Source organism: Carettochelys insculpta, chromosome 2, assembly GCF_033958435.1.
Source record: "Carettochelys insculpta isolate YL-2023 chromosome 2, ASM3395843v1, whole genome shotgun sequence".
NCBI classification, from domain to species: Eukaryota; Metazoa; Chordata; order Testudines; family Carettochelyidae; genus Carettochelys; species Carettochelys insculpta.
In genome coordinates, this window is record NC_134138.1 from 67,918,854 (window position 1) to 67,943,597 (window position 24,744).

The window sequence follows — 24,744 nt, forward strand, 5'->3', positions numbered from 1 at the left end:
CTCAATCATTAACAGCATAACTGAATATCGTCAGTTTGAGATGAGCTGCTCCTTCTCCATGCAAAAAATATATATTGAGCCTCTCTGGCATGCTCCTAAAGCAATTTGTAGTCCCGAATCAGACCTTAGGGACTGTTCCTCTTTGTGCTCCTGTAGATTTTCTTGATTTTCTAATGTTCTTACTTTGGTTTGGCTTTTCTTTTCTGTTTACTTAGAGATCCATTTTGAGGTGCATTGGCCAATACAGCATGTGGAACTTATGGGGCACTGAGTGGCCTACTCCAAACTGTCTGCATTTGTTGATAATTCACTTCTCAAATGGATCTGGACTACTTTCCTTTCCAGGGAGCTTTCAATCTTGCTGGCTTAGATCATCGGTATGGTGGGAGGAAGAAAGCCAGCGAAGGTAGAAAATTAGCAACCCTCCCCTCAGCAACAGTAATCCCCCATTCCCTTTTTCTTGCTTCTGATATTTCAGGCTCTTCTTCATTTTCCATTTAATTTCTCAGTCTGTTCCTCTTTCCCTAAAGTGGGGCGTTCCTCTGGAAGTTCTCCTCTGTGCAGTTTCAGCTAGTTAGCCGAGAAATCACTCCCTTCCTTCCTTTCCTGTTCTTTCACCAGCCTCTTTCAGATTTCTATTTTTGGGTCTGTCTTTTGGTGAATGATTTCTGGGTATGTGCGTGACTGTGGCCATGGCTACACTAGCCTGCACCTTTCAGAAGGGGCATGGTAATGAGCCACTTTGGCAGATGAATATCATGAATGTCATGAATATGCAGCGCCTCATTAGCATAATGGCAGCTGCACACATTTTGAAAATGCCGCTTTCGAAATGCACACTGCCTGTTTAGACAGGGGCCTTTTGAAAGGGGTCTTCAAAAGCCCCTTCTTCCCATTTGGTTTTGGGAAGAAGGGGATTTTGAAATCAGGGGGTCCTTTCAAAAGGCGAGGGCTAGTGCAGCCATGGCTTGCCAGTCTATTTCTTCACTTCCCCAGGTGGGTATTGTAGTTTAAAGAATGCTTGATAGAGATCTGGTTGGTAGAGCCCTATGTGGATACAAAAATGTAGTTCCATATCTGATCCTCATCTACCGGGTTCAACTCATCTGATCTGGAGGGGCTGGAGGAGGGAGCACAGTTGAGTGAGGAGAGGGCAGGGTCGTGCAGGGAAGAGGTGGGCAGCATGAAAGCAGGGAGGCAGCATGGAAACAGGCTGACCATCTTGAGAGGGGAGGTGGGAAAGGAGGACCAGGGACAGCATCAACCTGAACCCCACAGAGCTAGCCCCTCCCCACTCATCGCAAGGCAGCTTGCTGCTTTGTTGGGACCTATTCTTTCCTGGAAATGAGTTGCCTCTCCCACCCATTCTCCCCAGTTGCACTAGCCAGCAGGACAGAACAGCATGTGGGACAGGCAGCACATGTCCCCAAGTAGGACCCAGGACCTGCGCTCCCACAGGTTTGTACTCAGCAGGTGGGGAAGGGAGGAGGGCCAGGAAGGGTTGGCACTCAGCCTATTGTGCAGGAAGATTTAGGAGCTTGTTGCATCCCTTCCCTCCTAGCGATTCAGGGGCCTGCCCTGGCACCCCACCTCCCTCACCTGGTGGCTGGGTGGAGGTGTGGGTGGGGGAGAGCTCTGCATGGTTATCTGCTACACCATCCATGGTTAAGTGAATATCTGCAAATATGAAGGGCTCTACCTATAGCTGTTTGCATCTGATGAAGTGAATTTCAACTTACGAATTCTTTTACCATAATAAACTTCTTTATCTTTAAGGTGCCATTGGGCTCCGTTTTGTTTTTACTGAAACTGACAGGGCTTCCAGTGAAACCTGCTGTCTTTTTCAAGCTACTTTCTCCCTTTACTTGTTCCTTGACTTCTTTTGGAGATTGTAAATCATCCAAGCTGTCCAACCATTTTAGGAGAAAAAACAGAATTTAGCATACTGAGCCAACAAAATAGCTAAGAAGGTTTATTTCATACATACGTACTAAATTGAGAATTCAGCCAAGCTATCTCCTTTTTTTCTCCTTTTGTAAAGGCTGAGCTTTCTTTTTAGTCCTCTTTGAATTGGTGGATTTAAAAAAAGGGCAATTTAAAATGCGTGCATTGGTGATAACGGGCTAACATTCAGCAGTCATTAGAGATCTGTGTTTACTTATTCTGAAGAGTAGTTTTAGTGGGGTTTGTCAAGTATTTTAGAAAAAAAAAATAGGACGGCAGAGAAGATGTTTAAGCTAATCTCCCTGAAGGGAATGATTTAATTTCTCAGTTAATAAATATTGTTCTTGTAGTCTGGGTAGCTACTTCCAAAAATTTAGCCAATAAACAAATATAATGTTACTTGAAAGAAGATTGTGATGGCTTTGTAACAGACTGAAAGGATTCTGTGGTAATTGTTACCATAGTTCAGATATCTCCTTGATGAAACTTTTTTAAAAGGCTAAAGCCAATACAGAACAGATGAAGAGAATGAAATAAAGGGATAAAAGAATTTCAGTTGCAGTATTGGAGGTGTGACCTTGCTTTACTTCCAGAAGAATTATTTGGCTCTGATACTGGACATTTGTCAGGGTCTTAAAGATTCACAGTGACTCAGTTAGTTGTCATTAAAGCTGCTCTGAAAAGATGCTTCGGATTTAAAGAAAGTGTAAATTGTGCAGAATGCTAAACACATTCCATTCATCCTAGTGGAAATGGCTACAACCCATTTATCGCACCAGACCAATGGGTGTTCATCAACTTTTAGTTTTCTGTGTCTTGGGAGCAGAGTCTCCTTCCCCTAAAATGTGGTTTATGACATGATCATGAAAGCTTATTATCCCAAGAGGACTGCCTGTAAAAGGCAAGCATTGGTATTTCTTCCAAGAATGGTACTGAAGTGTTACAGACAGATGGCCTTTGTAAGTTATACAGTTTGTTGGTTTCCAGAGTTCCTCTACGCTCAACTCTATTCATAAAAATGTCCTCCCTTCCTTCCTTTCAGTTCAGCTAGGAGATGGTCTTTTTCTTTTGAACTACAGTTCAGAACTTCTAGGGGTTGTTGCATCACTTTTTTTTTTTTTTTTCAATATTTGAGGCAAATGCTTTAGGTATTTTAATGTATAAAAAGACAGGAAGTTTTGATGGGTACTTTACTTTTTCAGCTGCTCAGTGAAAATATCTCTTTTCCACAGTTTCCGCTCTGTTTATTTGGGAAATTTCTACTTTGTATTGTAAATATAAAAGCATATCTTTCTACTTTCTCCTGTCTCAGTACAGTTACCTGTATTTCATTGTTGGCCCTAGGCATCTCCAGTCTTTATGCTACCTATCCCATCAAGTATGTTTCATTATTTTGGTCAGAAATCATGCTCTGTTTGTTAACCTGTTGCAGTATTTCACTTGATGAAATTGCCAGACAAATTGCTCTCAAACAAACCACTTGAAGAGTGCTTTGCTATCAACATATTTGGCATTGTGGATCTTTCTGGCTGAAGAAGTATGTTGCATAGATTCAGTCGGGGGAGATGGTCAGCAGGCAAGTTTCCTTTGCTGTAATCTATTAACCTTGGTAATCAGCTTAATAGTTAAACTATTCCTCCCTATATATCTAGTCCCTTTTGGTAGAATGCAACAATGGAACCTGTGGATCACTGAAATCTTCAGAGGGAAATTAAAAGTGATCTCCTCAGGTATAAAGTCTTTAAAATTTTCTTCCATTCAAAGGCCATGGCTTTATAATGTGTGGGAGAAATGCAGGCAATTGAAACTGGCTTAGTTGTCAAACTCTTGAAGACCCTGGCAAGTGGGAACTCAACACAGAATAGGAAAAAAAAATCAGCTAAGTTTCTCAAAGGAGTGATACCCATCAGTTTATTATTAACAGGAAACTCCCAAGGAAGTCTTCAGATGGTGGTTCTCTCCTAGTCCTCTACTGTTTTCCTTTGCTTTACCTTTCCTTCATGGACTGTTATTTGTTACCTGATGATGTGACCCAAGTGTGGCATCTGAGGTCTGCAAAGAATGGAAGGTAGGGATGGAGGGACGACACTGTTGCATTTGCCAATTTCATTTGAAAATATCAGTGCACAGTTCCAAGCTCCCTCCATTTTCTCCATCTTTTGACTTCTCTCTAAAGTTTTTCTTTCCTTAACCCTTGTTAAAGAAAATATTTCCTAAGGTCCCATTACTTATCTAATGAATCACCAGTTCTTGTGCTTAGCAAAAGGTTTCTGCAATGCTGTCTCTGTATCTTCTCAGAAGCGGAATGAGCTACTCTGTTTAGCAGAACATCTTGGAAGGTGTTACAACTTGACATTGTCTTTGTTAGCCTGAAAGGTGAGGATTACTCTATCGTTGGTGTCTGATACTAGCTTTCCTTTTTGCTGAAACTTTTTACTAGCAGTTTAATAAAAGATTTTCAGACTCTTATAAACATATACAAGGAAAGAATAATTGAAAACATTTAATACCCCCCAAAGACTGTGTGCATATATAAATACTTTATTGTAATATATAGAGAGTACTTGGGTGTTTTCATCTTTGTAGTAGTCCCACATTATACCCCTCAAGATACTACTTATATAAAATGTATTATTATGTGTGTTGCCAAACAGTGGTGTTTAAATGTACAACATTTCTATAAAATTATCCATCATACAAACTGTTGTAAGATGAAAACTTTTAAATAGTTTTTATATCTCCAGCTACAGTTCTGTCCTTAGTAAAGTGATTTGCTACTTGGCTTTAATAAGGCACTTGAGTTAGTACTATGAATAAATTAATTGGTGAAGGAGACAGAGAGGAAACAATTTCAACACAGTGGAAATCGCAGCAGTTACTGCAATTTAAATAGCTATAGGTTTTTCTTTTGTAAATTTTTAAAATACAGTCCTTGTCATCCCTATTAATCCCTAATTATCACTTACATGAAAACTGCTTTCTTCGGGGAGAGGAGAGTTATATATTCAGTATATTGTTTATAGAACCAGCAATTCTGAGAATGTTCTGATGTAAATCTATTTGTAAGAGGGGTTTTTTAATTTGGATCAATTCTCTTGTCTGAATGAATGAATTAGTAATTTACACTGATCAGGTTTCAACTGGTAAAACACAAATACAGAAATCAACTAATGTTTAGAAATGTAGTGTAGTGTTAGTTTCAGTTGTACTAGCAAATACTGAGAAACATACTTAAGTGGTAAAAGCTTAATAGTGAAATTTGGTGTTTTAATAGTGTCTAGTGTAATGTTAAAGCTGCTGAGCACAAGTATGTAAACACTAGCGGGGAAATGTTCTGTTATTTCATGTGAGAACAGATAGTAACTAGTTAATTTGATAAAAGCTACAATTTCTCGAAGCTGAATCTTTTGAGCTTTACAAATATTTCTGCTTCATGTGTTAATTGAGGGACAAATCAACTTTTAATATTCTTGTTTCCTGTCACCTTTAAGATATGTTTTTATTGTAATGATGTAGTCAAATGTTTTTAATTTAATCTGAATGCTTGCCACGCAGGCTTTGGCAGGAAAGAAGTTGACAAAGCATGCGGTTGCGTGTTTAACAAATCTTCAAACTTTGTTTTAAAATATCAGCTCTAAAATAAAAAGCATTGAGTAGGCTTATTGTATAAATAATCCTACTTCATTAAGTATATGACTTTTTAATCCCTTGCAGCTATGTTCAATTGCATTTTACCTCTGCTGCTCTTCCACTCTTTTATTTCACTCTTGACCCTATTTCTAGGAGATGTGCGAGTAAGAAGTCGGGCAGGATTTGAAACAGAAAGAAGAGGTTCTCATCCATACATTGATTTCCGTATTTTTCACTGTAAGTATTTAAAAACAGATAAATGGCAAATACCTGAAGGCTTCCATTAACTCCAGTTTCCGGGCCTCTAAAAACTTAATGCAGTAAGCTGCTTAAATGGCAAGAAACTATTCTTAATCTTCCCAACTCTTCGTCCTTGTTATTCTAAAAGTAGTGAAGAAGAATTAGGACTACTTTTTTATTCTGAAAAGTATAGTTTAAACTTATGACTACATCAAGATTAAACAGGGGTTTTTGAATGAAGCTGAGGTATCATCTTGTATCCAGAAATGGATGCACTTATTATGTGCTTGGAAGAGACTGGAAGAGAAGAAGAGTCCTTACACACAGGATGAGAATTGAAATGAAACCTACTACAGATCAGTGTCCCTGAATATTTTGAAAGTCTCTGATTTAGAACAGACACATAACACTGAAAAACGTAGGTGGGAGGCAATCAAATCTAAAATAAAACTTAAAGCTGCAGAAGAAAATAGTGAGCTTAAACAATTTTGTTTAATGGAAAAAGTGTTAGCAAATCCAGTTTTTTTTAAAAGTCAAATTCTGACTAATTTTACAATATTAATTGTTTTTATTTTTTTCTTGTGCATTTATACACTGATTGACAGCATTATGGTCTAAAAGCTTGGGTATTTGCAGGATAATCCATTGGTTAGGGCAGTTATATAGGATATGGACGATGTGGATTCAATTTTGTGCTCTGCTGTGGGCTTTCTCTGTGATCTTGGTAAGCCATTTAGATGCCCCTCTGTTTCAGTTTTCAGTGAGTAAAATGTGGGTGATGGAATCATCTCATAGGGCTATTCTGAGGAAAATACATTGAAAGATTATGAAGCACTGTGAGATGTACTGATGAAAACAGCTATATAAGCAATAGGCATTACTGATTTTTGTTCACCATTAAATGTACACCCAGTAAACCAGTTAATTTAAAATTATATTTTAAAATATCACTAATAAATTAAATATACAAATATAAAACAATTAAATGTCTTTTTGTACAACATCTGTTGGCATCACAGATAGCATTATCTGTGAATATGTGTAAGTGCAGTGGGAGAAAAATGGAAAAAAAATCTTCTGACTCTAGTTAAAATTTGACTGTTCAAATACCTTAAATCAGCCGTGTCCAACCCGCAGGCCACATGCAGCCCTGGACAGCTAGTAATGCGGTCCCACAAGATCGTAAACTTCTAACATTATTATGTGATTTATATACATTAACTATATTATATTTTATATGCGGCCCAAGACAATTCCTCTTCGTTCAGTGCAGCCCAGGCAAGCCAAAAGGTTGGACACCCATGCCTTAAATGATAGTGACAGGAACACACACGCCCTCAAAAACAAAAGAAAACAAAACATATTCCAGTTATTCCCTCCATTGCACAAACTTGTTTTTTAAAGTAGGTCCAATGGGCAGTCTAAAACCCTTAAAACTAGTTATTTAAGTTACACAAAACAAGTGAGAAAACAAAGTTTGAAGAGTGAAATACTGAAATCTGCAGTGGCAGGGAATTCTGACTTTGTCACAAAAAATCACTTATGTAAAAGCATTCCTTTTAAAAATTAGTAGTTCTCCCATGTTCAGCAAAAAGAGATGCTACAGAAATCATACTGAATTTGGTAATTTTAATTTTTAAAATATCTTTCTGAATGCAAGTCATTGATGTTCTTCATGTGCTTATAGATAAATTTATACAAAAGGAGTACAGTTTTAAAAAAACAACCCGTCTGGCATTAGTTTCTAGATTAATACATTGTGCTCCTTGCTGTATCATCAATCTAATTTTTGTCCATTAGGCAAAGGGATTTTTTGGCTAAAAATCCAATTTTTAGAAGCATTAAACTTGGTAGTAAGAAATACCTTGGCTACAGTTTTTCACTTGATCCTGCTGCCAAGAGCTTTGTATGCTCGCAATTCCCCAGCCCTTCCTAGGAATCTAGAGCGAGGTCAAATTGGAGAGCTGTACCTTGTTCCAGGCCTTTACCCCATGGAACATTTTTTCCCTCTGCTTCTCCTGCAAATGAATGGGTTCCTTTCAGCCCAGTTTTTCTTCACTTGTAATCCTGCCATGTATCAATTAAAAGTAAATCCTTCTTTCCTCTCTGCAGCCCTGTTCAAGATCTGAGCCTTTTTAAGCGAAGGTGTTGTGTACCTTACTACAAATTCAGTCTCTGGGAGAGACTAGTTTTAGACCCTTCTTCAGTCCTCTGAATTTCTTTCACTGGTGATTTCAGGAGGATTTTTTAGGAAGAATAAGTGTATTTAGTGTCACATGACAGACCCTCAAAAATTTCCGCAATTGAATAAAAACTGCTATACAAGAGGAGCAGGCAAACTCGTTTTTATTTATTTATTTATTTTTTTACGTTGGCCAAATTTGGAGAGAGTCCTTTTAGTCCATTCTTTTATAGTAAAAATGTTTAAAGCAGGCTGCACTCTCTCTCAAGCTGTTGTCACAAGGTGCCTTTAAGGACATTCCTGAAAAGTTTCCTTTTATGACCCTAAATCACCATATTTGAATTGAAATTTCAGGGGCAAAGGTGAACTTGGGTTCATATCCCATTCAAAACGAGCTAATCTTCTCTGTAAAGACTACCTCTGAGTCTGAGGAGAGATTTTGATTTGGAAAATACTCGTATACGTGGAAGATAAGTATTGCCATAGTTTTCCAAAAAGAGGATACAGCAGAACGAGAAGCAAAGATGGTATTTAGGTTAGGGCATAACATACATTTATGTATAGGCATTACAGTAGTTTCGTAATTGTTTTCCATATCATTCTTTATTCATCTAAATACTTAGTTTCCTTTTTTCACCATTTCTGCATGTTGAACTACCCACAGTGACATTCCGGTCTTTTTTGTGAATGGCTAATCACTTTTGAACTCAGCAGTGTGTATGACCCAGTTTATTTCAAGTTTATGTATGCTCAAATTGAATTTCACCTTTCAGTTTGAGTTACCAATTCAACTGGCTTCATTAGGCCTCTCTGTAGTTCCTCATCTCTGGCATTAACTAACCTACATTTTGTCAACTTTAAATATGCCATTATCATTAATATATTAAATAATTATATTGATTCTAATTCACACCTTTAGCTCCTCCCACTATTCATCTGCTGTGGTGACCTTTTATTGCTGCTTTGTGTTTTTCTCTTGGCCAGTTTGCTCTGTGACAGTACTTGCTTGTGACCTTTGATAACTTGTGTTTCCTTGATAGCCTTTTGTGAAGAGTTTTGTTCGGACCTTGAAACAGTTCTTTTACAAAGTTATCAGTTTGTTCTTTCATCTGTGCTTTGAACCTGTCAAAAAAAAAAAAAAAAGAATTCTAGCAATTTGAGTGGCACAGTTTTGTGATAGAGATTCTGCTGTGGTTTGTGTATACCAGAACATAATCCTGTTGTATAACTTGCTTATTATTTCATCCATCTTGACTTGGTACTAGGGTAAAACTTACTGGCCTGTAATTCCTGGGATCATGATTTCTTCAGAGAAGACACAAAAAGAAGATGGGTAAAGAGTAGAAACAAGGTGGTAAAGGAAAATGGAACATGAGGGAGGAGGTGGCAGCAGTAAAATAAGGTTATCATCTTTGGTATTTGATCAGTATTTCACCAAATCTGACGGAGGTGGTGCTGTAATATATCTACTTCTCTTTGACTGGACTGCTCAAGGCATCTTTCAGGTTCAGGATGATGAAGGCTCAATGGTTTAATGATGGACTCTGGAGTTTGTGCAAATGTAAGATCTGTCTCCAGCCCTGATGGTGAAGCAGAATCCTTTTTGGTCCACCTGCTGAGCTGTAAATCCAGATAAGCAATGGCCAATAAACAGTAACTAATCTAAACCCAACTTGAGTGCTTTCATTTGTAAACATGACTTACCTTTTCTAAACTCTTAGCTTATATCAATGTGTGATGTCACTAGGAGCCTTGAAGACTTTTTAAATTTTATAGAAGTAAGTGAGAGGGAAAACTGATACAAACATGCATGCCTTTGTACAACATGGTCCAATTAATATCTTCTGTTCTCAGAGATGAGATTAGGTGCACCAAATACAGATGAGAGAGCCTTGTAATCTCTCTCTATTGGAGAAAATGAAAGCATGAATATACCAAACTTTTTAGGAATAATTAAACTTGCATGTAGGTGCCTCATTAAGGAGTTAGGGTAAATTCCACAATCAGTGAGGTCACACAGGAAGACTTCTGAGTGACCAAAGATTATGCTAATATTTTCCCAACAGGATTACTGAAAGAGTGCAGAAGAGTAAAATCTCACATTCAATAGACATTCTAGATATCTGTCTCTTGTTTAAAGAGAGAGTCTGAAGTTATGTCACATACAGTGATGCAGAATTGAAAAATGAAAATTTAAAATAAACAAGGTAATGTTCACTTACCCTCTTTTAAGGGAAGATTTCTTGACTCTTGCTCCATGGAGCATGAGGATGGAATCATCCATGTCACAAAACTAATCAGTTTTCTAAGTTTTGAACATTTTCTCTACCGAATTAATATACCATTCTTGAGATAGTTAATTGACAGCTTCTACCCTGAGATCTTTTTTAGAACAATTTTTTTTTTTTGAGATTCTTCTGGTGTCAGATTTTCTGCTGCCTTTGCTGGGTATCTTCCTAGGAACCTGTTTTGGAATAGTCGTCTTCTGTCCAAGCACTGCCTGGTATCCCCAAGGTGTGCACACTCACTTCAGCAGAGCTTATACTACTTAGACTTTTTAGTACAAGACCTAGAATTATGTGGGTCTTTCATTAAGACTACACTCATCCCTTGCTATACGAGCACAATTGGTTCCCAAATTTCTGCTCGTAGATGAAAACTCATAAGAGCGACCCTAAATTCCCATTAAAATACATGTAAAAGTCTCAAATTTGTTCCAAGTGCTTGTAACTTGACATAAACCAGTTGAGCTTAGGTACTTTTCTGATGTATTTGAATAGTTTGGCACCAGAAATAGGCTGTAGTGTATGTATGTAGAGCAGGGATTTAGAGCAGGGATTCCCAACCTATGGGTTGGGACCCAAACATGGGTCCCATTGGATTTGTTAAATGTCGCTAGCTGGGCAGTTCCCAACTGCGTGTGGCTGTTAAAGAAGCCATTTGCGGTTTCTTAACACTGCTGCTTCAGGCAGATATCTATTGATTTTGAAAGTTGTCATCTCCAGCAGCTGTCTCTGTCATTAGGGATAGCAATTACTTTATGCCTAGGTGCTGAAACCTTAACACTTGAGTTAATTGTTGGGAGCAGGAGGGCTGGGGAAGCCACCCAGCCTAGCAGCCCCAGTGAAGAGGCTGCAGGAGGAGGAGTGTCGCAGGCTGGGGCTGTTGAGGGATGAAAGGGGGGTCTGAGACTGGGGGAAGTTTGGAGCTGCATGGGGGGTTGTAAGGCTGTGGGGCAGTTTGGGGCTGCAGGGAGAGTCTAATGCTGGGGGCAATTTGGGGCTGCTGGGAGGGTTTAAGGCTGGGGGTGGTTTGGAGCTGCTGGGGGGCAGGTTAAAATCTATCCGATGGTGAGATCTGCAGGGTGGGGGTCTAATACAGTAAACCCTTGAGTTACCCAAGAGTTATTCCTGCAACCCCTGCATGACCTGAATTTTTCTGCAAAGGGAGAGGACCCAGGAACCACCAGGGCTGGTCAGTTTCCTGGCTTCCAGAGTGGCAGGAGCTTGGAACCAGGGGCAGGCTGGTTCCAGTTTCCCCATGGCTTGCGGGGCCGGGAAACTGATCAGCTCCTGACAGGTCAGTTTCACGTTCCCGCCATTGCAGGGGAGGGAACAAGGCTAAGAGCCTTCCCCCTCCCTTTCCCCAGCCTAAGGGCTGTCAGACAGCTGCATGTCTGAGGGAAGGGAGGGAGAAGGCTCCAGCTGTGGGACTGCAGGTCTCCCTGCCCCCTGGCCAGGCATCCCACTCATATAAGCAGGGGAAGTTCACTCAGATAGCGAATAAAGGTAGGTATGTATGTTCCTTGTTTTAGTGAGCACTTATTAGTATAGTACTTGTTAAACGAGAGAGGAGTGTAATTAAACTGGCTCTTCTGATTGAAAGTATACTCACAGTATCACTTAATTTCATTGCTTTGGAAACTGAGGTCACTTCTCTGTTGCTGGTTTACACGGAAAGCTTTTTTCCAGCTGGCCCTCACTTTGACCGTGAGCCTGGCTTTGCTCACTCCCTACTCCTTAGCTGGTGTTTCATAATTACAAGTTCTTCTTTGAGTGATTGCTCATGTCCATTCCAAGTTGGGTGTGTGCGTGTGCATGCCCAGCCGCCGGAAGCTTTGTGCAGTAGCCAGTAGCCATAGGATAGGTGCAGTGCCCCCTAGAGTGGCGCCAATATGGTGACCACTATATGCACCGCCCGATTTCTTTCCCCCTCCCCTCCTTCCTTCGCTGCTGGTTGTTGGAGCTCTTGCTTTCTCCTCTTTCATTAAAAAGGCTACTAGCTACTTATAGTGTGAATAGTTTGAGTTTATCAGTTAGTCTTAGTCTCTTCGCTGATAGCCGAGGTGAGGATGTCCTCCCCCCTTGGCGCCTCAACGCTGGCGAGTGCCTGCCTCCCTAGGTGTTAAGATTTGTTCAAAGTGTGGCAGACGTATGCCCAACAGCGATTCCCATTCTTCTTGTTTGATTTGCTTGGAGGAAGGTCACTTGTATGACGGCTGCTCAGTTTGTAAGGCCTTTAAGCCCAGAACTTTAAAAGATAGGGCACAACGCCTTAAAGTCCTGCTAATGGAGGCAGCTCTTACATCTCAGAAGTCCCCAGCAGGAGCAGACAGTGGTGCCTCCTCAGTACAAAGTGCACTGGCATCATCTACCATGGTGCTGTCCACGGACTCTTGGCACCGGGGGCAGGCACAGGCAGTGTCACCATCTCTGTGCTGTAGGAGCCAGTCTCCGGTTCCAGAGAAGAAGAGGAGGCATGAGAGTCATAGGTCACCAATGTCCAAGCATGGTGGCCATAAGTCCAAGGCTCTGGCGCGTCTGGTCAAAGGCCAGGAGATGTGCACGGTGCAGAGCGGGAACCCAAAGGCGCTGGACTTGCCCTCAACACCACAGGCATTTCGAGCACCTCAAGGCCTCCTTCCAATGACGGTGCTGGGTCCCTCCCCCTCAGTAGAGGACTGGCACGATAGCATTGAGACTGAGCAGTCGGGGCCCTTGGATGGCACACCAGCGCCAACCTCCCATGCTCACGTCAATGCTGGCACCAACACCGTACTTGGTGCCAACCCATCCGGGAGTAACTATGGGCCAGTTCCAGGTGCCCTCTGCTTCAGTACCAGCACGGTCATGGGTGCACTTGACATTGGCACTGACCCTGGTGGCCCCACCATGGTCATCTGCTTCTGAATCGGTGTTGGAGTCAGACTTGTTATTTTCGAGCTCCAAGTGCAGTGGGAGCTCGAGAAGGTCTTGCCGTAGGCATTGCAGGCACCGTAGTCGTTGTTTGGATGATATGGGTTGGCCGTTGGCTTCACAGGAGACATGGACCCCTTGGGCATTTTACGAAGCGCAGGTCAGTGTGGGCATAATGTCAGGGATTCTGGGAGCCCCACCGATCTCGCGCTTGGCACCATTGGCGTCGCTGTACACCCCACCACCAGAGCATCAGCAGGAAACGGCGAGCGCTATAGAACTACCACTGTTGGATCTCATTGACACTGTTGTCATCACTGTCGCAGTGGGACTGGACCCCCACGCCACAGCTGCAGTCGGTCATTGTGCCTCCGATGCTGGTGGGGCAAGCACCAGCCCCGGCACTGGTGCTGTCCCAGGTGCTGGTTGTGGTATCAGCAATGTTGGCACCGCCTATTGGTGGTTTTTTGGGTCAGCTGGTACCAGTACCTGCTCCCCGCTCAGCGCCTCCTGGTTACCCTGTAATTTCTCCAGGGGGCCAGTTGATGGAATAGGCCCTTGCTGCCCTTCCTGTCCAGATGGAGGTGCAAGGGGTATCGTCCTCTTCCTCTTCCCAGGTGAGGCGGTGGCAGGCTCATCAGCCTCACTGGTATTGGAGAATGGTAGGGTGTTTCAGTAGCTGCTCAGGAGAGAGGCCCAAAACTTGGGGGTACAAGCAGAGGAGGTCCAGGATGAGATGGACCCTGTTACAGACATTTTGTCCTCTGTGGGGCCCACAAGGGTGGCTCTGCCTATAATCAAAACAGCTTGCCATTATGGCTAAAACAGTTTGGCAGACTTCTGCTTCCACCCTTCCTACGGCCGTAGGAATGAGAGACAGTACTTTGTTTCATCCTGGGGCAGTGAACATCTGTGTACTCACCCACCTCCCGATCCCTGGTAGTGAATGCTGCAAACCACAGACAGCGCCAAGGGTTCCAGGGTCCCTCCCCAAAAAATAGAGATGCTAAGCACTTGGACTTCTCTGGGAGGAAGGTTTACTCCACTGGTTGGTTACAACTGAGGATTGCTAACTAGTAGGCCCTGGTATGCATACAACACAGTCAGTGCCCTGTCTAGATTCTCTGAACTGGTACCACCCAAAGCCAAGCAGGACTTCACAGCAATGGTAGAGGAGAACAAACTGGTCTCCAGGGCAGCCTTGAAGGCGGCACTAGATGCTGTGGATGCTGCCATGAGGGTTATGACTTCAGGTGTGGCGATGCACAGGGGGGCATGGTTGCAGGTTTTGGTCCTGCCACATGAGGTTCAGCAAGCAATCCAGGATCTCCCCTTTAATGGTCCTACCCTGTTCTCAGACAAGACAGATAAGAGACTGCATAGTCTGAAAGACTCCAGGGCCACCCTGCGCACACTGAGCCTTCATACACCTGCCAACCAATGCAGGCATTTCAACACTCATCCACAGCGAAGACAGTTTTTCACAGCTGCAAAGGGACGGTACTGGAAGGTGGAATGGGACGGGCAGGTGCCATTCAGGCCAACAACCCCAGGGCCACCAGAAGGGCCCACAGGGACCCAAGCCACAGTTTTGATGGCACTGGGGAACGTCAGATCGATCTCTCCCTCTCTAGCATCCTCACTTTTTTCATTCTGCCTATCCCTCTTTTTCCATACGTGGTTCAGCATCACCACAGACCAGTGGGTCAGGCGTACGGTAGAGAGGAGATACCCATCCAGTTTTCTTCATACCCCCACCTCTCCTCAAGCACCTTCCCTATCTCTGTTTAGGAACTCTTCTCACGAGATCCTGTTACGGCAAGAATTACAATCCCTCCCAGGTTCTGGGGCCATAGAAGAAGTTTTTTTCGCAGGTTCAGGGGTTTTATTCCCTGTATTTCCTAATTCCCAAACCAAAGGGGTGCTTGAAACCCATCCTGGATTTAAGAGGTCTCAACAAATTTGTGAAAAAGAGAAAATTTCATATGATATCCCTAGGTCTCATACTCTCGATGCTGGAGTGGGGGAGGGGCGTGGTTCGAGGCTGTTGACTTACAGGAGGCATGTTTCCATATTTCAATTTACCCTCGTCGCAGGAGGCTTCTCAGGTTCACAGCATCTGGGAACCATTATCAGTTCACAGGGCTGCTTTTTGGTCTGTTTGCGGCCCCAAGGGTCTTCTCCAAATGCATGGGGGTGGTAGCAGCATACCTGCGCAGAAAAGGGGTGCAGCTGTTCCTGTACCTGGACAACTGGCTAGTCAAGGGTCATCCCAGGGAGCAGGTAATTCAGCATTTAAAGTTGATCCATCAAACCTTTGTAAACCTCCGTCTCTTGTTCAACGAGGCAAAGTCAGTATTGGTCCCATGTCAATCAATAGAGTTTGTGGGGGCATGAATGGATGCCAGGTGTGCCAGGGTGTTCCTGCTGGAAGGAAGGTTCAGGTTCATGGGGGCCCATCATCGAGAGATCCTGGCAGTTCCTACCACCACGGCCAGGAGCTCCCTGCGTTTGCTGGGCCAAATGGCAGCGTGCACCTTCATGGTACAGGACTCCAGGTTAAGGATGCACCCTCTACAGCTATGGCTGTCATCAGCGTATCACCCTGTAAGAGACTGGGGGTGGGGAGCGTACCTAGGTCAGCTATGAACCCAGGTTCTTTGGACTGTCACATCTTTGGCTCCACATAAATGGAAGGGAGCTCTGGGCCATCAGACTAGCATGTATGACTTTGAAGGCTAGTCTGGCAGGACATTGCATGTCAGTCAGTACCGACAACACGACGTCAATGTACTATATCAAGAAACGGGGGTGCATGCTCCTCTTCTCTGTGTCATGAGGCCAGGATACTCTGGGACTTCTGCATACAACACAGCATCATGCTGCATGCTCTTTACCTGCAAGGTGTACACAGTTCACTGGTTGACCAACTCAGAAGGTCTTTTACAGATCAGAGCTCACTTGTTCTATTTTCTGGAAGTGGGGGTATCCCCAGGTGTCCTGTTCACCTCCCACCTCAATGCAAAATGTGGGACGTTTTGCTCCTACTGCAATCAGAGCCCAGGGTGCTGGGCAGACGCCTTCAGTGTCCCCTGGCCAGGCAGGCTGATGTATGCGTTCCTGCTGATCCTGCTAGTTCACAGGATCCTCAAGATTTACTCGTATGGGGCATTGATCATCTTGGTGGCACCGGCATGGGCCCGTCAGCAGTGGTACTCAACCCTCCTGCACTTGTCGATTGACAAGCCAATGGCGATGCTGTTCCGTCCGGACCTGTTGATGCAGCAAGAGGGGAGACTAACATCCCAGTCTCTAGTCACTCCACATCACAGCGTGGTTGCTCTGTGGCTGAGAGGCCGGGAGCTCACCGGTTCAGTTCCCACAAAGGAAGTATTGTTAAATAGTAGAATAACCTCCATGAGGGTGACTTATTTGGCTGAGTGGAAAAGGTTTGCAGTGTGGGTGTCTCACAGAGGGCTATCTCCCTCGCAAGTTCCCATCCCATTGGTTTTAGATTACCTATTGGGTCTGGTACAGGAGGGCTTCTCCCTCTCCTTGGTTTGGGTGCACTTAGCTGCTATCTCGGGCTACGTCTACACGTGCACGCTACATCGAAATAGCTAATTTCGAAGTAGCGACATCGAAATAGCCTATTTCGATGAATAACGTCTACACGTCCTCCAGGGCTGGCAACGTCGATGTTCAACTTCGACGTTGCTCAGCCCAACATCGAAATAGGCGCAGCAAGGGAACGTCTACACGCCAAAGTAGCACACATCGAAATAAGGGAGCCAGGCACAGCTGCAGACAGGGTCATGGGGCGGACTCAACAGCAAGTCGCTCCCTTAAAGGGCCCCTCCCAGACACACTTTCATTAAACAGTGCAAGATACACAGAGCCAACAACTAGTTGCAGACCCTGTATATGCAGCACGGACCCCCAGCTGCAGCAGCAGCAGCCAGAAGCCCTGGGCTAAGGGCTGCTGCCCACGGTGACCACAGAGCCCCGCAAGGGCTGGAGAGAGAGTATCTCTCAACCCCCCAGCTGATGGCCGCCATGGAGGACCCCGCTATTTCGATGTTGCGGGACGCGGATCGTCTACACGTCCCTACTTCGATGTTGAACGTCGAAGTAGGGCGCTATTCCCATCCCCTCATGGGGTTAGCGACTTCGACGTCTCGCCGCCTAACGTCGATTTCAACTTCGAAATAGCGCCCAACACGTGTAGCCGCGACGGGCACTATTTCGAAGTTACTGCCGCTACTTCGAAGTAGCGTGCACGTGTAGACGCAGCCTCGGTGTTTCACCTGGGTCATGGAACGTATTCTGTGTTCTCAGACCCCGTAGTCAAGAGTTCTGAAAGGTTTAGAAAAAATCAAGCCCCAGGTTTGGGCACCACTGCCCCCATGGGATCTCAGTTTGGTGTTAGCCAAGCTTATGGGAGCCCCCTTTGAACCCCTGGCTACCTGCTCTCTGCTGTTTGAGTTTTAATACAGTGTTTTTGGTGAAAATCACCTTAGCCAGGAGGGTTTCTGAGTTAAGGGCACTTTCAGTGGTTGCCTTGTACACGGTGTTTCACAAGGATAAGGTTAGGCTGAGGCCTCACCCTGTGTTTTCATGTAAGGTGGTCTCCACATTTCATGTTAGCCAAGACATTTCCCTACCGGTATTTTACCCAAAGCTCCATGCCTCCCTACGGGAGCAATGTTTACATACCTTGGACATTAGAAGGCACTGGCCTTTTATATGGATAGGACTAGGCCATTTAGAAGAACGAAGCAACTCTTTGTGGCAGTTGCTGATAGGGTGAAGGGTCTTCCGATATCCTCCCAGTGGATTTCCTCCTGGATAGTGATGTGCATCAATGAGGCTACGTCTACAGTAGCACACTACGTCGAAGTTGCCTGTTTCGACGTAAGAACATCGAAATAGGCTACTTCGACACTTATCGTCTACACGTTCTCCAGGGCTGGTGCTGTCGACATTGAACGTTGAAGTAGTGACGGGGAATGTCAAAAGGAGCCACCCCGGAAGGAAACGTGGAGCTTCCACACACACAAGTGCTCCCCGTCAAAATAAGGGGCCAGGAAAGCCCACGGACTGGGTCACAGGCTCCACTAGCCCTTCCGGGTCAACAGCAAGCTGCTCCTTTAAAGGGCCCCTGCCAGACATAGCTGGCCTGCGCAGTACGAGGTCCTCAGGGTACTCTCCACACTCTCTCAAACCAAGTCTCAGCAAATATGGACCCCCAGCAGCAGCAGCGGGAAGAGGCGGCCCTCCAGGTAGTCATCCCAGGGGGCAAGCACCCTGCTATGTGCTGCCCGGCAGGCCACCCAGTGGTTCCTGCCAGAGGAGCCCTCCCCGGGGGCAGACAGGGACGCCCCTGACCACCGGGCTCCCCTCCTTCTCCCCCACCAGCTGCTTCCGCGCCTCTAGAGCTACCCCAGCAGCTCCGAGTAGTGGGAGCCACTGGTCATGCGGGAGTGGGATGACAACATGTGGCTGTGGAACTTCCACATGCACCGGCAGACCTTTCTCGAGCTCTGCCAGTGGCTCACACCCGCACTGAGACACCAGGACACCCAGATGCGGCGTGCCCTCCCCGTCAAGAGGAGGCTCCCAGTAGCTGTCTGGAAGCTGGCCATTTCTGATAGCTACCGCTCCGTGGTACACCAGTTTGGATTGGGAAGGGCCACAGTCGGGGCCATTGTCATGGAGGTAAGGAGGCCCGGGCACGCACCCATTGAGAGCCGGGTGTGGGGCTGGAGAGGGATGGGCGCCGGGGAGTGAGGGGCTGTGCGGGGGGGTACCTGGGGAGGTGCCCGGGAGGGCCCTGGGGCACCCTGCACACCCTCATAGGTGCCTGTGTTCCTTCCCCACAAGTGGTCCGTGCGCTCAATGCCATGCTGCTCCAGAGGGTCATCTGACTCGGGGACCTGGACGCAGACGTTGCTCGATTTGCCACCAGGGGGTTCCCGAACTGCTTCGGGGCCCTGGACGGGACCCACATTCCCATTCGTGCCCCGGACCACGGCGAAGAAGATACATAAACTGCAGGGGCTACCGCTCCGTGGTCCTGCAGGCTATGGTAGATGGTCGGGGCTGCTTCCAGAACGTGTACATGGGCTGGTCCGGCTGCACACACGATGCCCGTGTTTTTAGGAACTCTGGCCTGTGCCGCCGGCTGGAGGCGGGGACCTACAACTGCCAGAGGGAGATCCCTCGGGGACACCACCATGCCACTCCGCCTTGTGGCGGATGCAGCCTACCCCCTCCAGCCCTGGCTCATGCACCCGTACACCGGCCACCTCAACGCCAGCCAGGAGCGGTTCAATGCCCACCTGAACCACGCCCGCCAGGTGTTGGAAAGGACCTTCGGCCATCTGAAGGGCCGCTGGCGGTGCCTCCTTGCCCGACTGGACGTCAGCCTCCAGAACATCCCCCAGGTTGGGGGCACGTGCTGCATGCTCCACAACATTGTTGAGAGCAAGGGGGAGGCTTTCGTTCAGGGGTGGGCGGTTGACGCTGGCACGGGCTTCCCCCAGCTGGCTGCCGCACCCAGCTGCCAGGCCCACGGTGAGGGGGTATGGGTCCAGGAGGCCCTGCTGGCCCACATCAATCAAGGAGACCCGTGAGCACCTCCCTGGCCTTCCCTGGAGGACTCCCCCCCCCCCCCCCCCACCCCGCATTGCCCACACACCGCCCCCAACACCCACGCGCCGCCCCCCCCCCCCCCCAACAAGCACATGCTTCCAGTTATTTGGAAAATAAAACCTTTTTGTTTTGAAAACTACTTTTGTTTTGTGCACAACAGAAACTGCAACCAATATGCAAAGGGGGACAACTATATACATGGGGGCCCGGTGGACGGCTTGGCCATTGGCCCATCAGTCCGGGGTGAGGGTAGAGGGGTGCATCCCCCGGCGGGTATGACTTGCGACTCCCCTTCCCCGTGGCCATGGTCCCTGGCTGGGAGGACCGGCAAGTATGGCCAGGATGCCTCCACTGGCTGTCTTCAGCCCCAGTGGGCTCTGGTCCAGAGGAGCTTGCAGGCGGCACGGCGGGGGGGCATCGGGTTAAGCGGCGGGAGGGTGGCCTGGGGGACAGCGGGGGGTGGTAGCCAGGCGACGGCCTCCCAGATCAACCCGGCTATGTCCCAGAAGACCCCCATGAAGTCCTCCCACGCTGTCCAGCGCCAGGTGGACTCCTCCTTATCAAAGTGGAGTCTCTCCTCCGCCACTTCCATCTGCTGCCAGAGAGCTGCCAGGAGCTGGGGATCCACAGGGGCCATCCCCAGGATCCGGCAGTGGCGGGACCGTCCCGCTGGCCTTGGGGGTGTCTCCGGGCGCTGGCGGTGGCTGACCTCCAGCGGGCTGTCGGGGACAACGGAGGGTGCCTGGCTGCCGGGGGCATCAGATGGTGCAGCTGCAGAGAGGGAGAGAGGGAGGGGAAGGCTGTTAGTACTGTGCCCTGGCCCGTGGCCCGTTGCCCCCTCCCCCTCTTGGGTGCTGGGTCTCCATCCCCGTCGGTGGGTGTGATGTCCCTGTTGGCTGTCCCCATAGCATTGTCCCCCTGTCCCCGGGGTTAAGGCACAGTGCTGTCCATGGGTGTGGGTGCTGACGGGCACTGATGGCTGTGCCACCATCCTGGGACTGTGCTGTGGCTGGGCGGTTGCAGGTTGGGGTCCACTGGGAGTGTGTGAGGCTCCTGGTTGTGTCTGGTGCCCCGCCCCATGGCCCATGGGTGTGTGCCCTGTGGGGTAATACCTGACTGTCTATTGCTGCGGTCGGGGGAAGCCCGGTGGGCAGACGCCTGGCTGGTGCTCCGGGAGGGGAGGTCGATGAGGAGCCCCTCCCTCACTGCTGGACACCTCCTCCACTGGCCCGAGGGGGGGCTCCTTGGGTGGGCCCCAGGGTGCGGGGCTGGCCTCTTGGCCGGACTCCAGCTCCGAGGCTTACTGGGGCTCGTCGGCCGTGGTGTCAATGGTGGCCAGAGGGAGGTGGTATCCTGGGGGCCCAGGATGGCCCTGAGCTCCCTGTAATAGGGTCAAGCGGTGGGGGTGGCCCCATACCAGCTGGCCAAGTCCTGGGCCCAGGCGTACCCCTGCCGCAACTCCTTCACCTTACTCTGGACGTGATCTGGTGTGCAGGCAGGGTGACCCTGGGCAGCCAGGCCCTCGGCCAGTCGGGTGAACGCTTTTGCGTTCTGCCGCTTGCTCCCCATCACGTGGAGCACCTCCTCTTCACCCCAGAGCCCCAGCAGGTCTCAGAGCTCAGCCTCTGACCAGGAGGGGCCCCCGCCTCTTTTTGGCCCCCCTCTTGGGGGAGCTCAGGGGGCTGGCTCGATGCCATGGGTGGTGGGTGGATGGGTTGGGGCCTGTAGAGGGTGTGCAGGGCTAGCACGTGCGTGTGCTGCTGCCTGCATGCTCTCAGCTTCCTGCCACAGGAAGCCAGGTCCATGGTGCTTTAAAGGCTGCTGCGCGTGGGGACCATAAATCCCCACAGGGGCTGGACAGAGCGTCTCAACCCCTCAGCTGATGGCCGCCATGGAGGACCTTTCTATTTTGAAGTAGTGGGATGTGGATCATCTACGCACCACCCTACTTCGACGTTCAGTGTCGAAGTAGGGTACTATTCCCATCTTCGGATGGGAATAGCGATTTTGACATCTCACCGCCTAATGTCGATTTCAACGTTGAAATAGCACACAGCATGTGTAGACGCGACAGGTGCTATTTCAACGTTGTGCTGGCTACTTTGAAGTAACCGGCTAGTGTGGACTCACCCTGAGCGTTATTAGATCACGGGGGTTCCTCCGCCACTGATTAGAGCATACTCCATGAAAGCATAGGCATCCTCTGTGGCGTATTTGGCGCAAGTGCGTATCCAGGACATCTGTAGGGCAGCCTCCTGGCCCTCAATTCATACATTTACAGCACATTACGCTTTGATGCAGCACGCATGGAAAATCGATTCAGTGGCCAGTGCAGTCATGCAGTCCACTCCAGGCTTCGACCCCACCTCTGCGGCATTAGATTGTGTTCACCCAACTTGGAATGGACATGAGCAATCACTCAAAGAAAAGACAATTACCTGTTCTGTAATGTGTTCTTCAGGATGTGTTGCCCATGTCCATTCCAAAACCCTCACCTTCCCCACTGTCGGAGCAGCTGGCAAGAAGGAACTGAGGGGGTTGGGGTCTGGTGGCGAATATATTGGTCACCATTTTGGTGCCACGCCTGATCCTATGGCTACTGGCTAGGGCAAAAAGCTTCCAGCCCAGGCACATGCCACTTGGAATGGACATGAGCAACACATATCTAAGAACACCAGTTACAGCACAGGAAACTGTCTTTTTATGCTGTTATTAAGATTGTCATCCTTCCCTGTCAACCAGGATGTGAACCTCAGATGGGCAAAAGAGAAGGACTTGTATTGTCTTTAGGGCTCTGTAATTCTACTTTCCTAGGACAAATAGTTCCAGGACATTTAGAAACTTTTTTGAGAACTTCTGCCAAGAAAAGACGAGGGAGCCTTCCAAACCATTGTCCAGTGCCTCAGGAAAAGAATTGAAGAGCTTATGAGGTCAGAGGGCCTGGCCATCTTGGGTTGTCTTTTGTTTAACTAAAGCAGCTATGCCCTCTGGCTATAGAGGAGAGAGGCTTCAGCTATTGACATACTGGACATCCCTCTCTTGATATAATATAAGATGAACCTGACCGCGTCAGCCATGTCATCGATGCTCATATGCCTGTACTTTCACTGTGATATATGCCATCATGTGCCCTCAGTGCCTCTGTGCCATGTACGTTGGACAAACTGGACAGTCCCTGTGCCAACAGATGAATGGACGCAAATTAGATGTTAGGAATTTGAATACACATAAACCTGTGAGTATTTTAATCTCACAGGACACACTATAAAAGACTTTAAGGTATGTTTATTACTGTAATGAAATTTTAACACCAGATTACAAAGGAGACATCTGAGGCTGTCTGTACACTAGACATAGAAGTCAGTGGCAGATAAGTTGATTTTTAACTATGCAATTGGCATAGCTAAAATTGCGTATCTACACTTGGTTAATTGTCTGTCTTAACAGGGGAAGGTCAATGGGAGAGTTTTTTCCCTTTGACCTTCCTTACCTGTTGCCTCTTGCGAGGAGTACAGGGTTTGACTATGACTCTTGAGAGCTCAGTTTTACACTGGTGTGAAATCAAACCCAGAACATTGGCCCTGAGCAGGTCAATCTTCTGTCATAGTGTACATTGGAGTTCTCAATTGGAATTCATTTACAAGTTTGATGCCTTTAACTAGGGACTCCACAGGGATCTCAGTTATCTTCTGCATTACAAGGACAATTGCCCCTCCTTTTGATATGCACAGGGATGGCAGACATTCCACTTTACTTACTCTTCCCTGAGATCCTCTTGATGACAAGTGACTCCCTCCTCCTCTGTTTTCTTTCCCTTTTCTTCCTTTCTTCCCCTTCCCTCCTTTCTTTTTATATTTTGCTCATTTCTCATTTCTGCTCCAGAATCTGAAGTGAGTCTTTCCCACCAAAGCTCATCACCTAATAAATAAAATTATTAGCTTTTAAGGTGCTACAGGACTACTTGCCTTGTTTTGCAAAGGTATGGACTAACATGGCTATCCCTCTGAGATTGTCCCCCTCTTGGTCATTCTAGTGCTTGCTGATGGTTTTAATCCAGACTTCAGCTACAGTTACTGCCAGATATTTAGTTCTCAGAATACTGTATTTGTCTAGTCTTTTACTTTGTTTACTGGATGGAGGTATGTGTGGGACGATACACAGTTATAGGATTGCTAAGTAGGTCTTATGAATTGTTGCACTGATAGTTTAAATTCTTCAGTTTTATATCTATCATGGTCTTGTTGGCATAACTGAACTGGTAAAGGAGCCAGAGTTTAGAAAATATCCCTTTTGTAAGGATAGGATCATCTGTTGTTGTTTTCTTTACAAACTTTGTTAATGTATTAAGTGCCTATCATGTTTTGTGTTGGTGAACAATCAGTTCCCACTGGAAACTTGTGTAATTCACAGTGAAGAGTTACAATTCGTATGCTATGAATCTGTTATCTTGTGCAACCCTTATTTGTTTTATTCTCGTATTACCCCTTATTGGATACTTAACTTGTGTGCTTTTTGGGGTAGTCAACCATCCTTGTATGTTGATCGTATGTAACACAGTGATCCTTGATTGATACTTCTCAACATTACCACTATATAAATAGTCAAATTAGGAAATCAAGGTTAATAAATATTTTTTCTGCTCTACTTCAAACTGTAGAAAACCACGTATGTCATATTAGTACAGGTCAAACCTCTCTCATCTGGCACTCCTGGGACCTGACTGATGCTGAGCGAGAGAATTTGCCAGATGGTGGGAGGTCAATATTGTCTAGCACATTACCAACACTTCCACTGCTTGCTGGGCTCTTAGATGACATTGAGGGATAAATTACAGCCAAATAACAGCACAGAACACTGAGAGCCAGGACTGGTGGCTGGCAAGAAGCTTTATGGGACCAC

At 46.6% G+C, this 24,744-nt stretch overlaps 1 protein-coding gene across 2 annotated transcripts in view; it reads left to right on the top strand.

Moving 5' to 3' along the window:
- The window catches only part of PDE7A (phosphodiesterase 7A), a 97,389-nt gene that overhangs the window by 28,034 nt on the left and 44,611 nt on the right, over positions 1–24,744 (top strand). The window contains exon 3 of one of the 2 annotated variants that reach the window (XM_074987129.1): positions 5,728–5,811. The exons of the other annotated variant lie outside the window; for it this stretch is intronic. Within the exon in view, the coding sequence (XP_074843230.1) occupies positions 5,728–5,811 (84 nt within the window). The remainder of the gene's footprint in view (positions 1–5,727; positions 5,812–24,744) is intronic. 2 annotated transcript variants of the gene reach the window in all.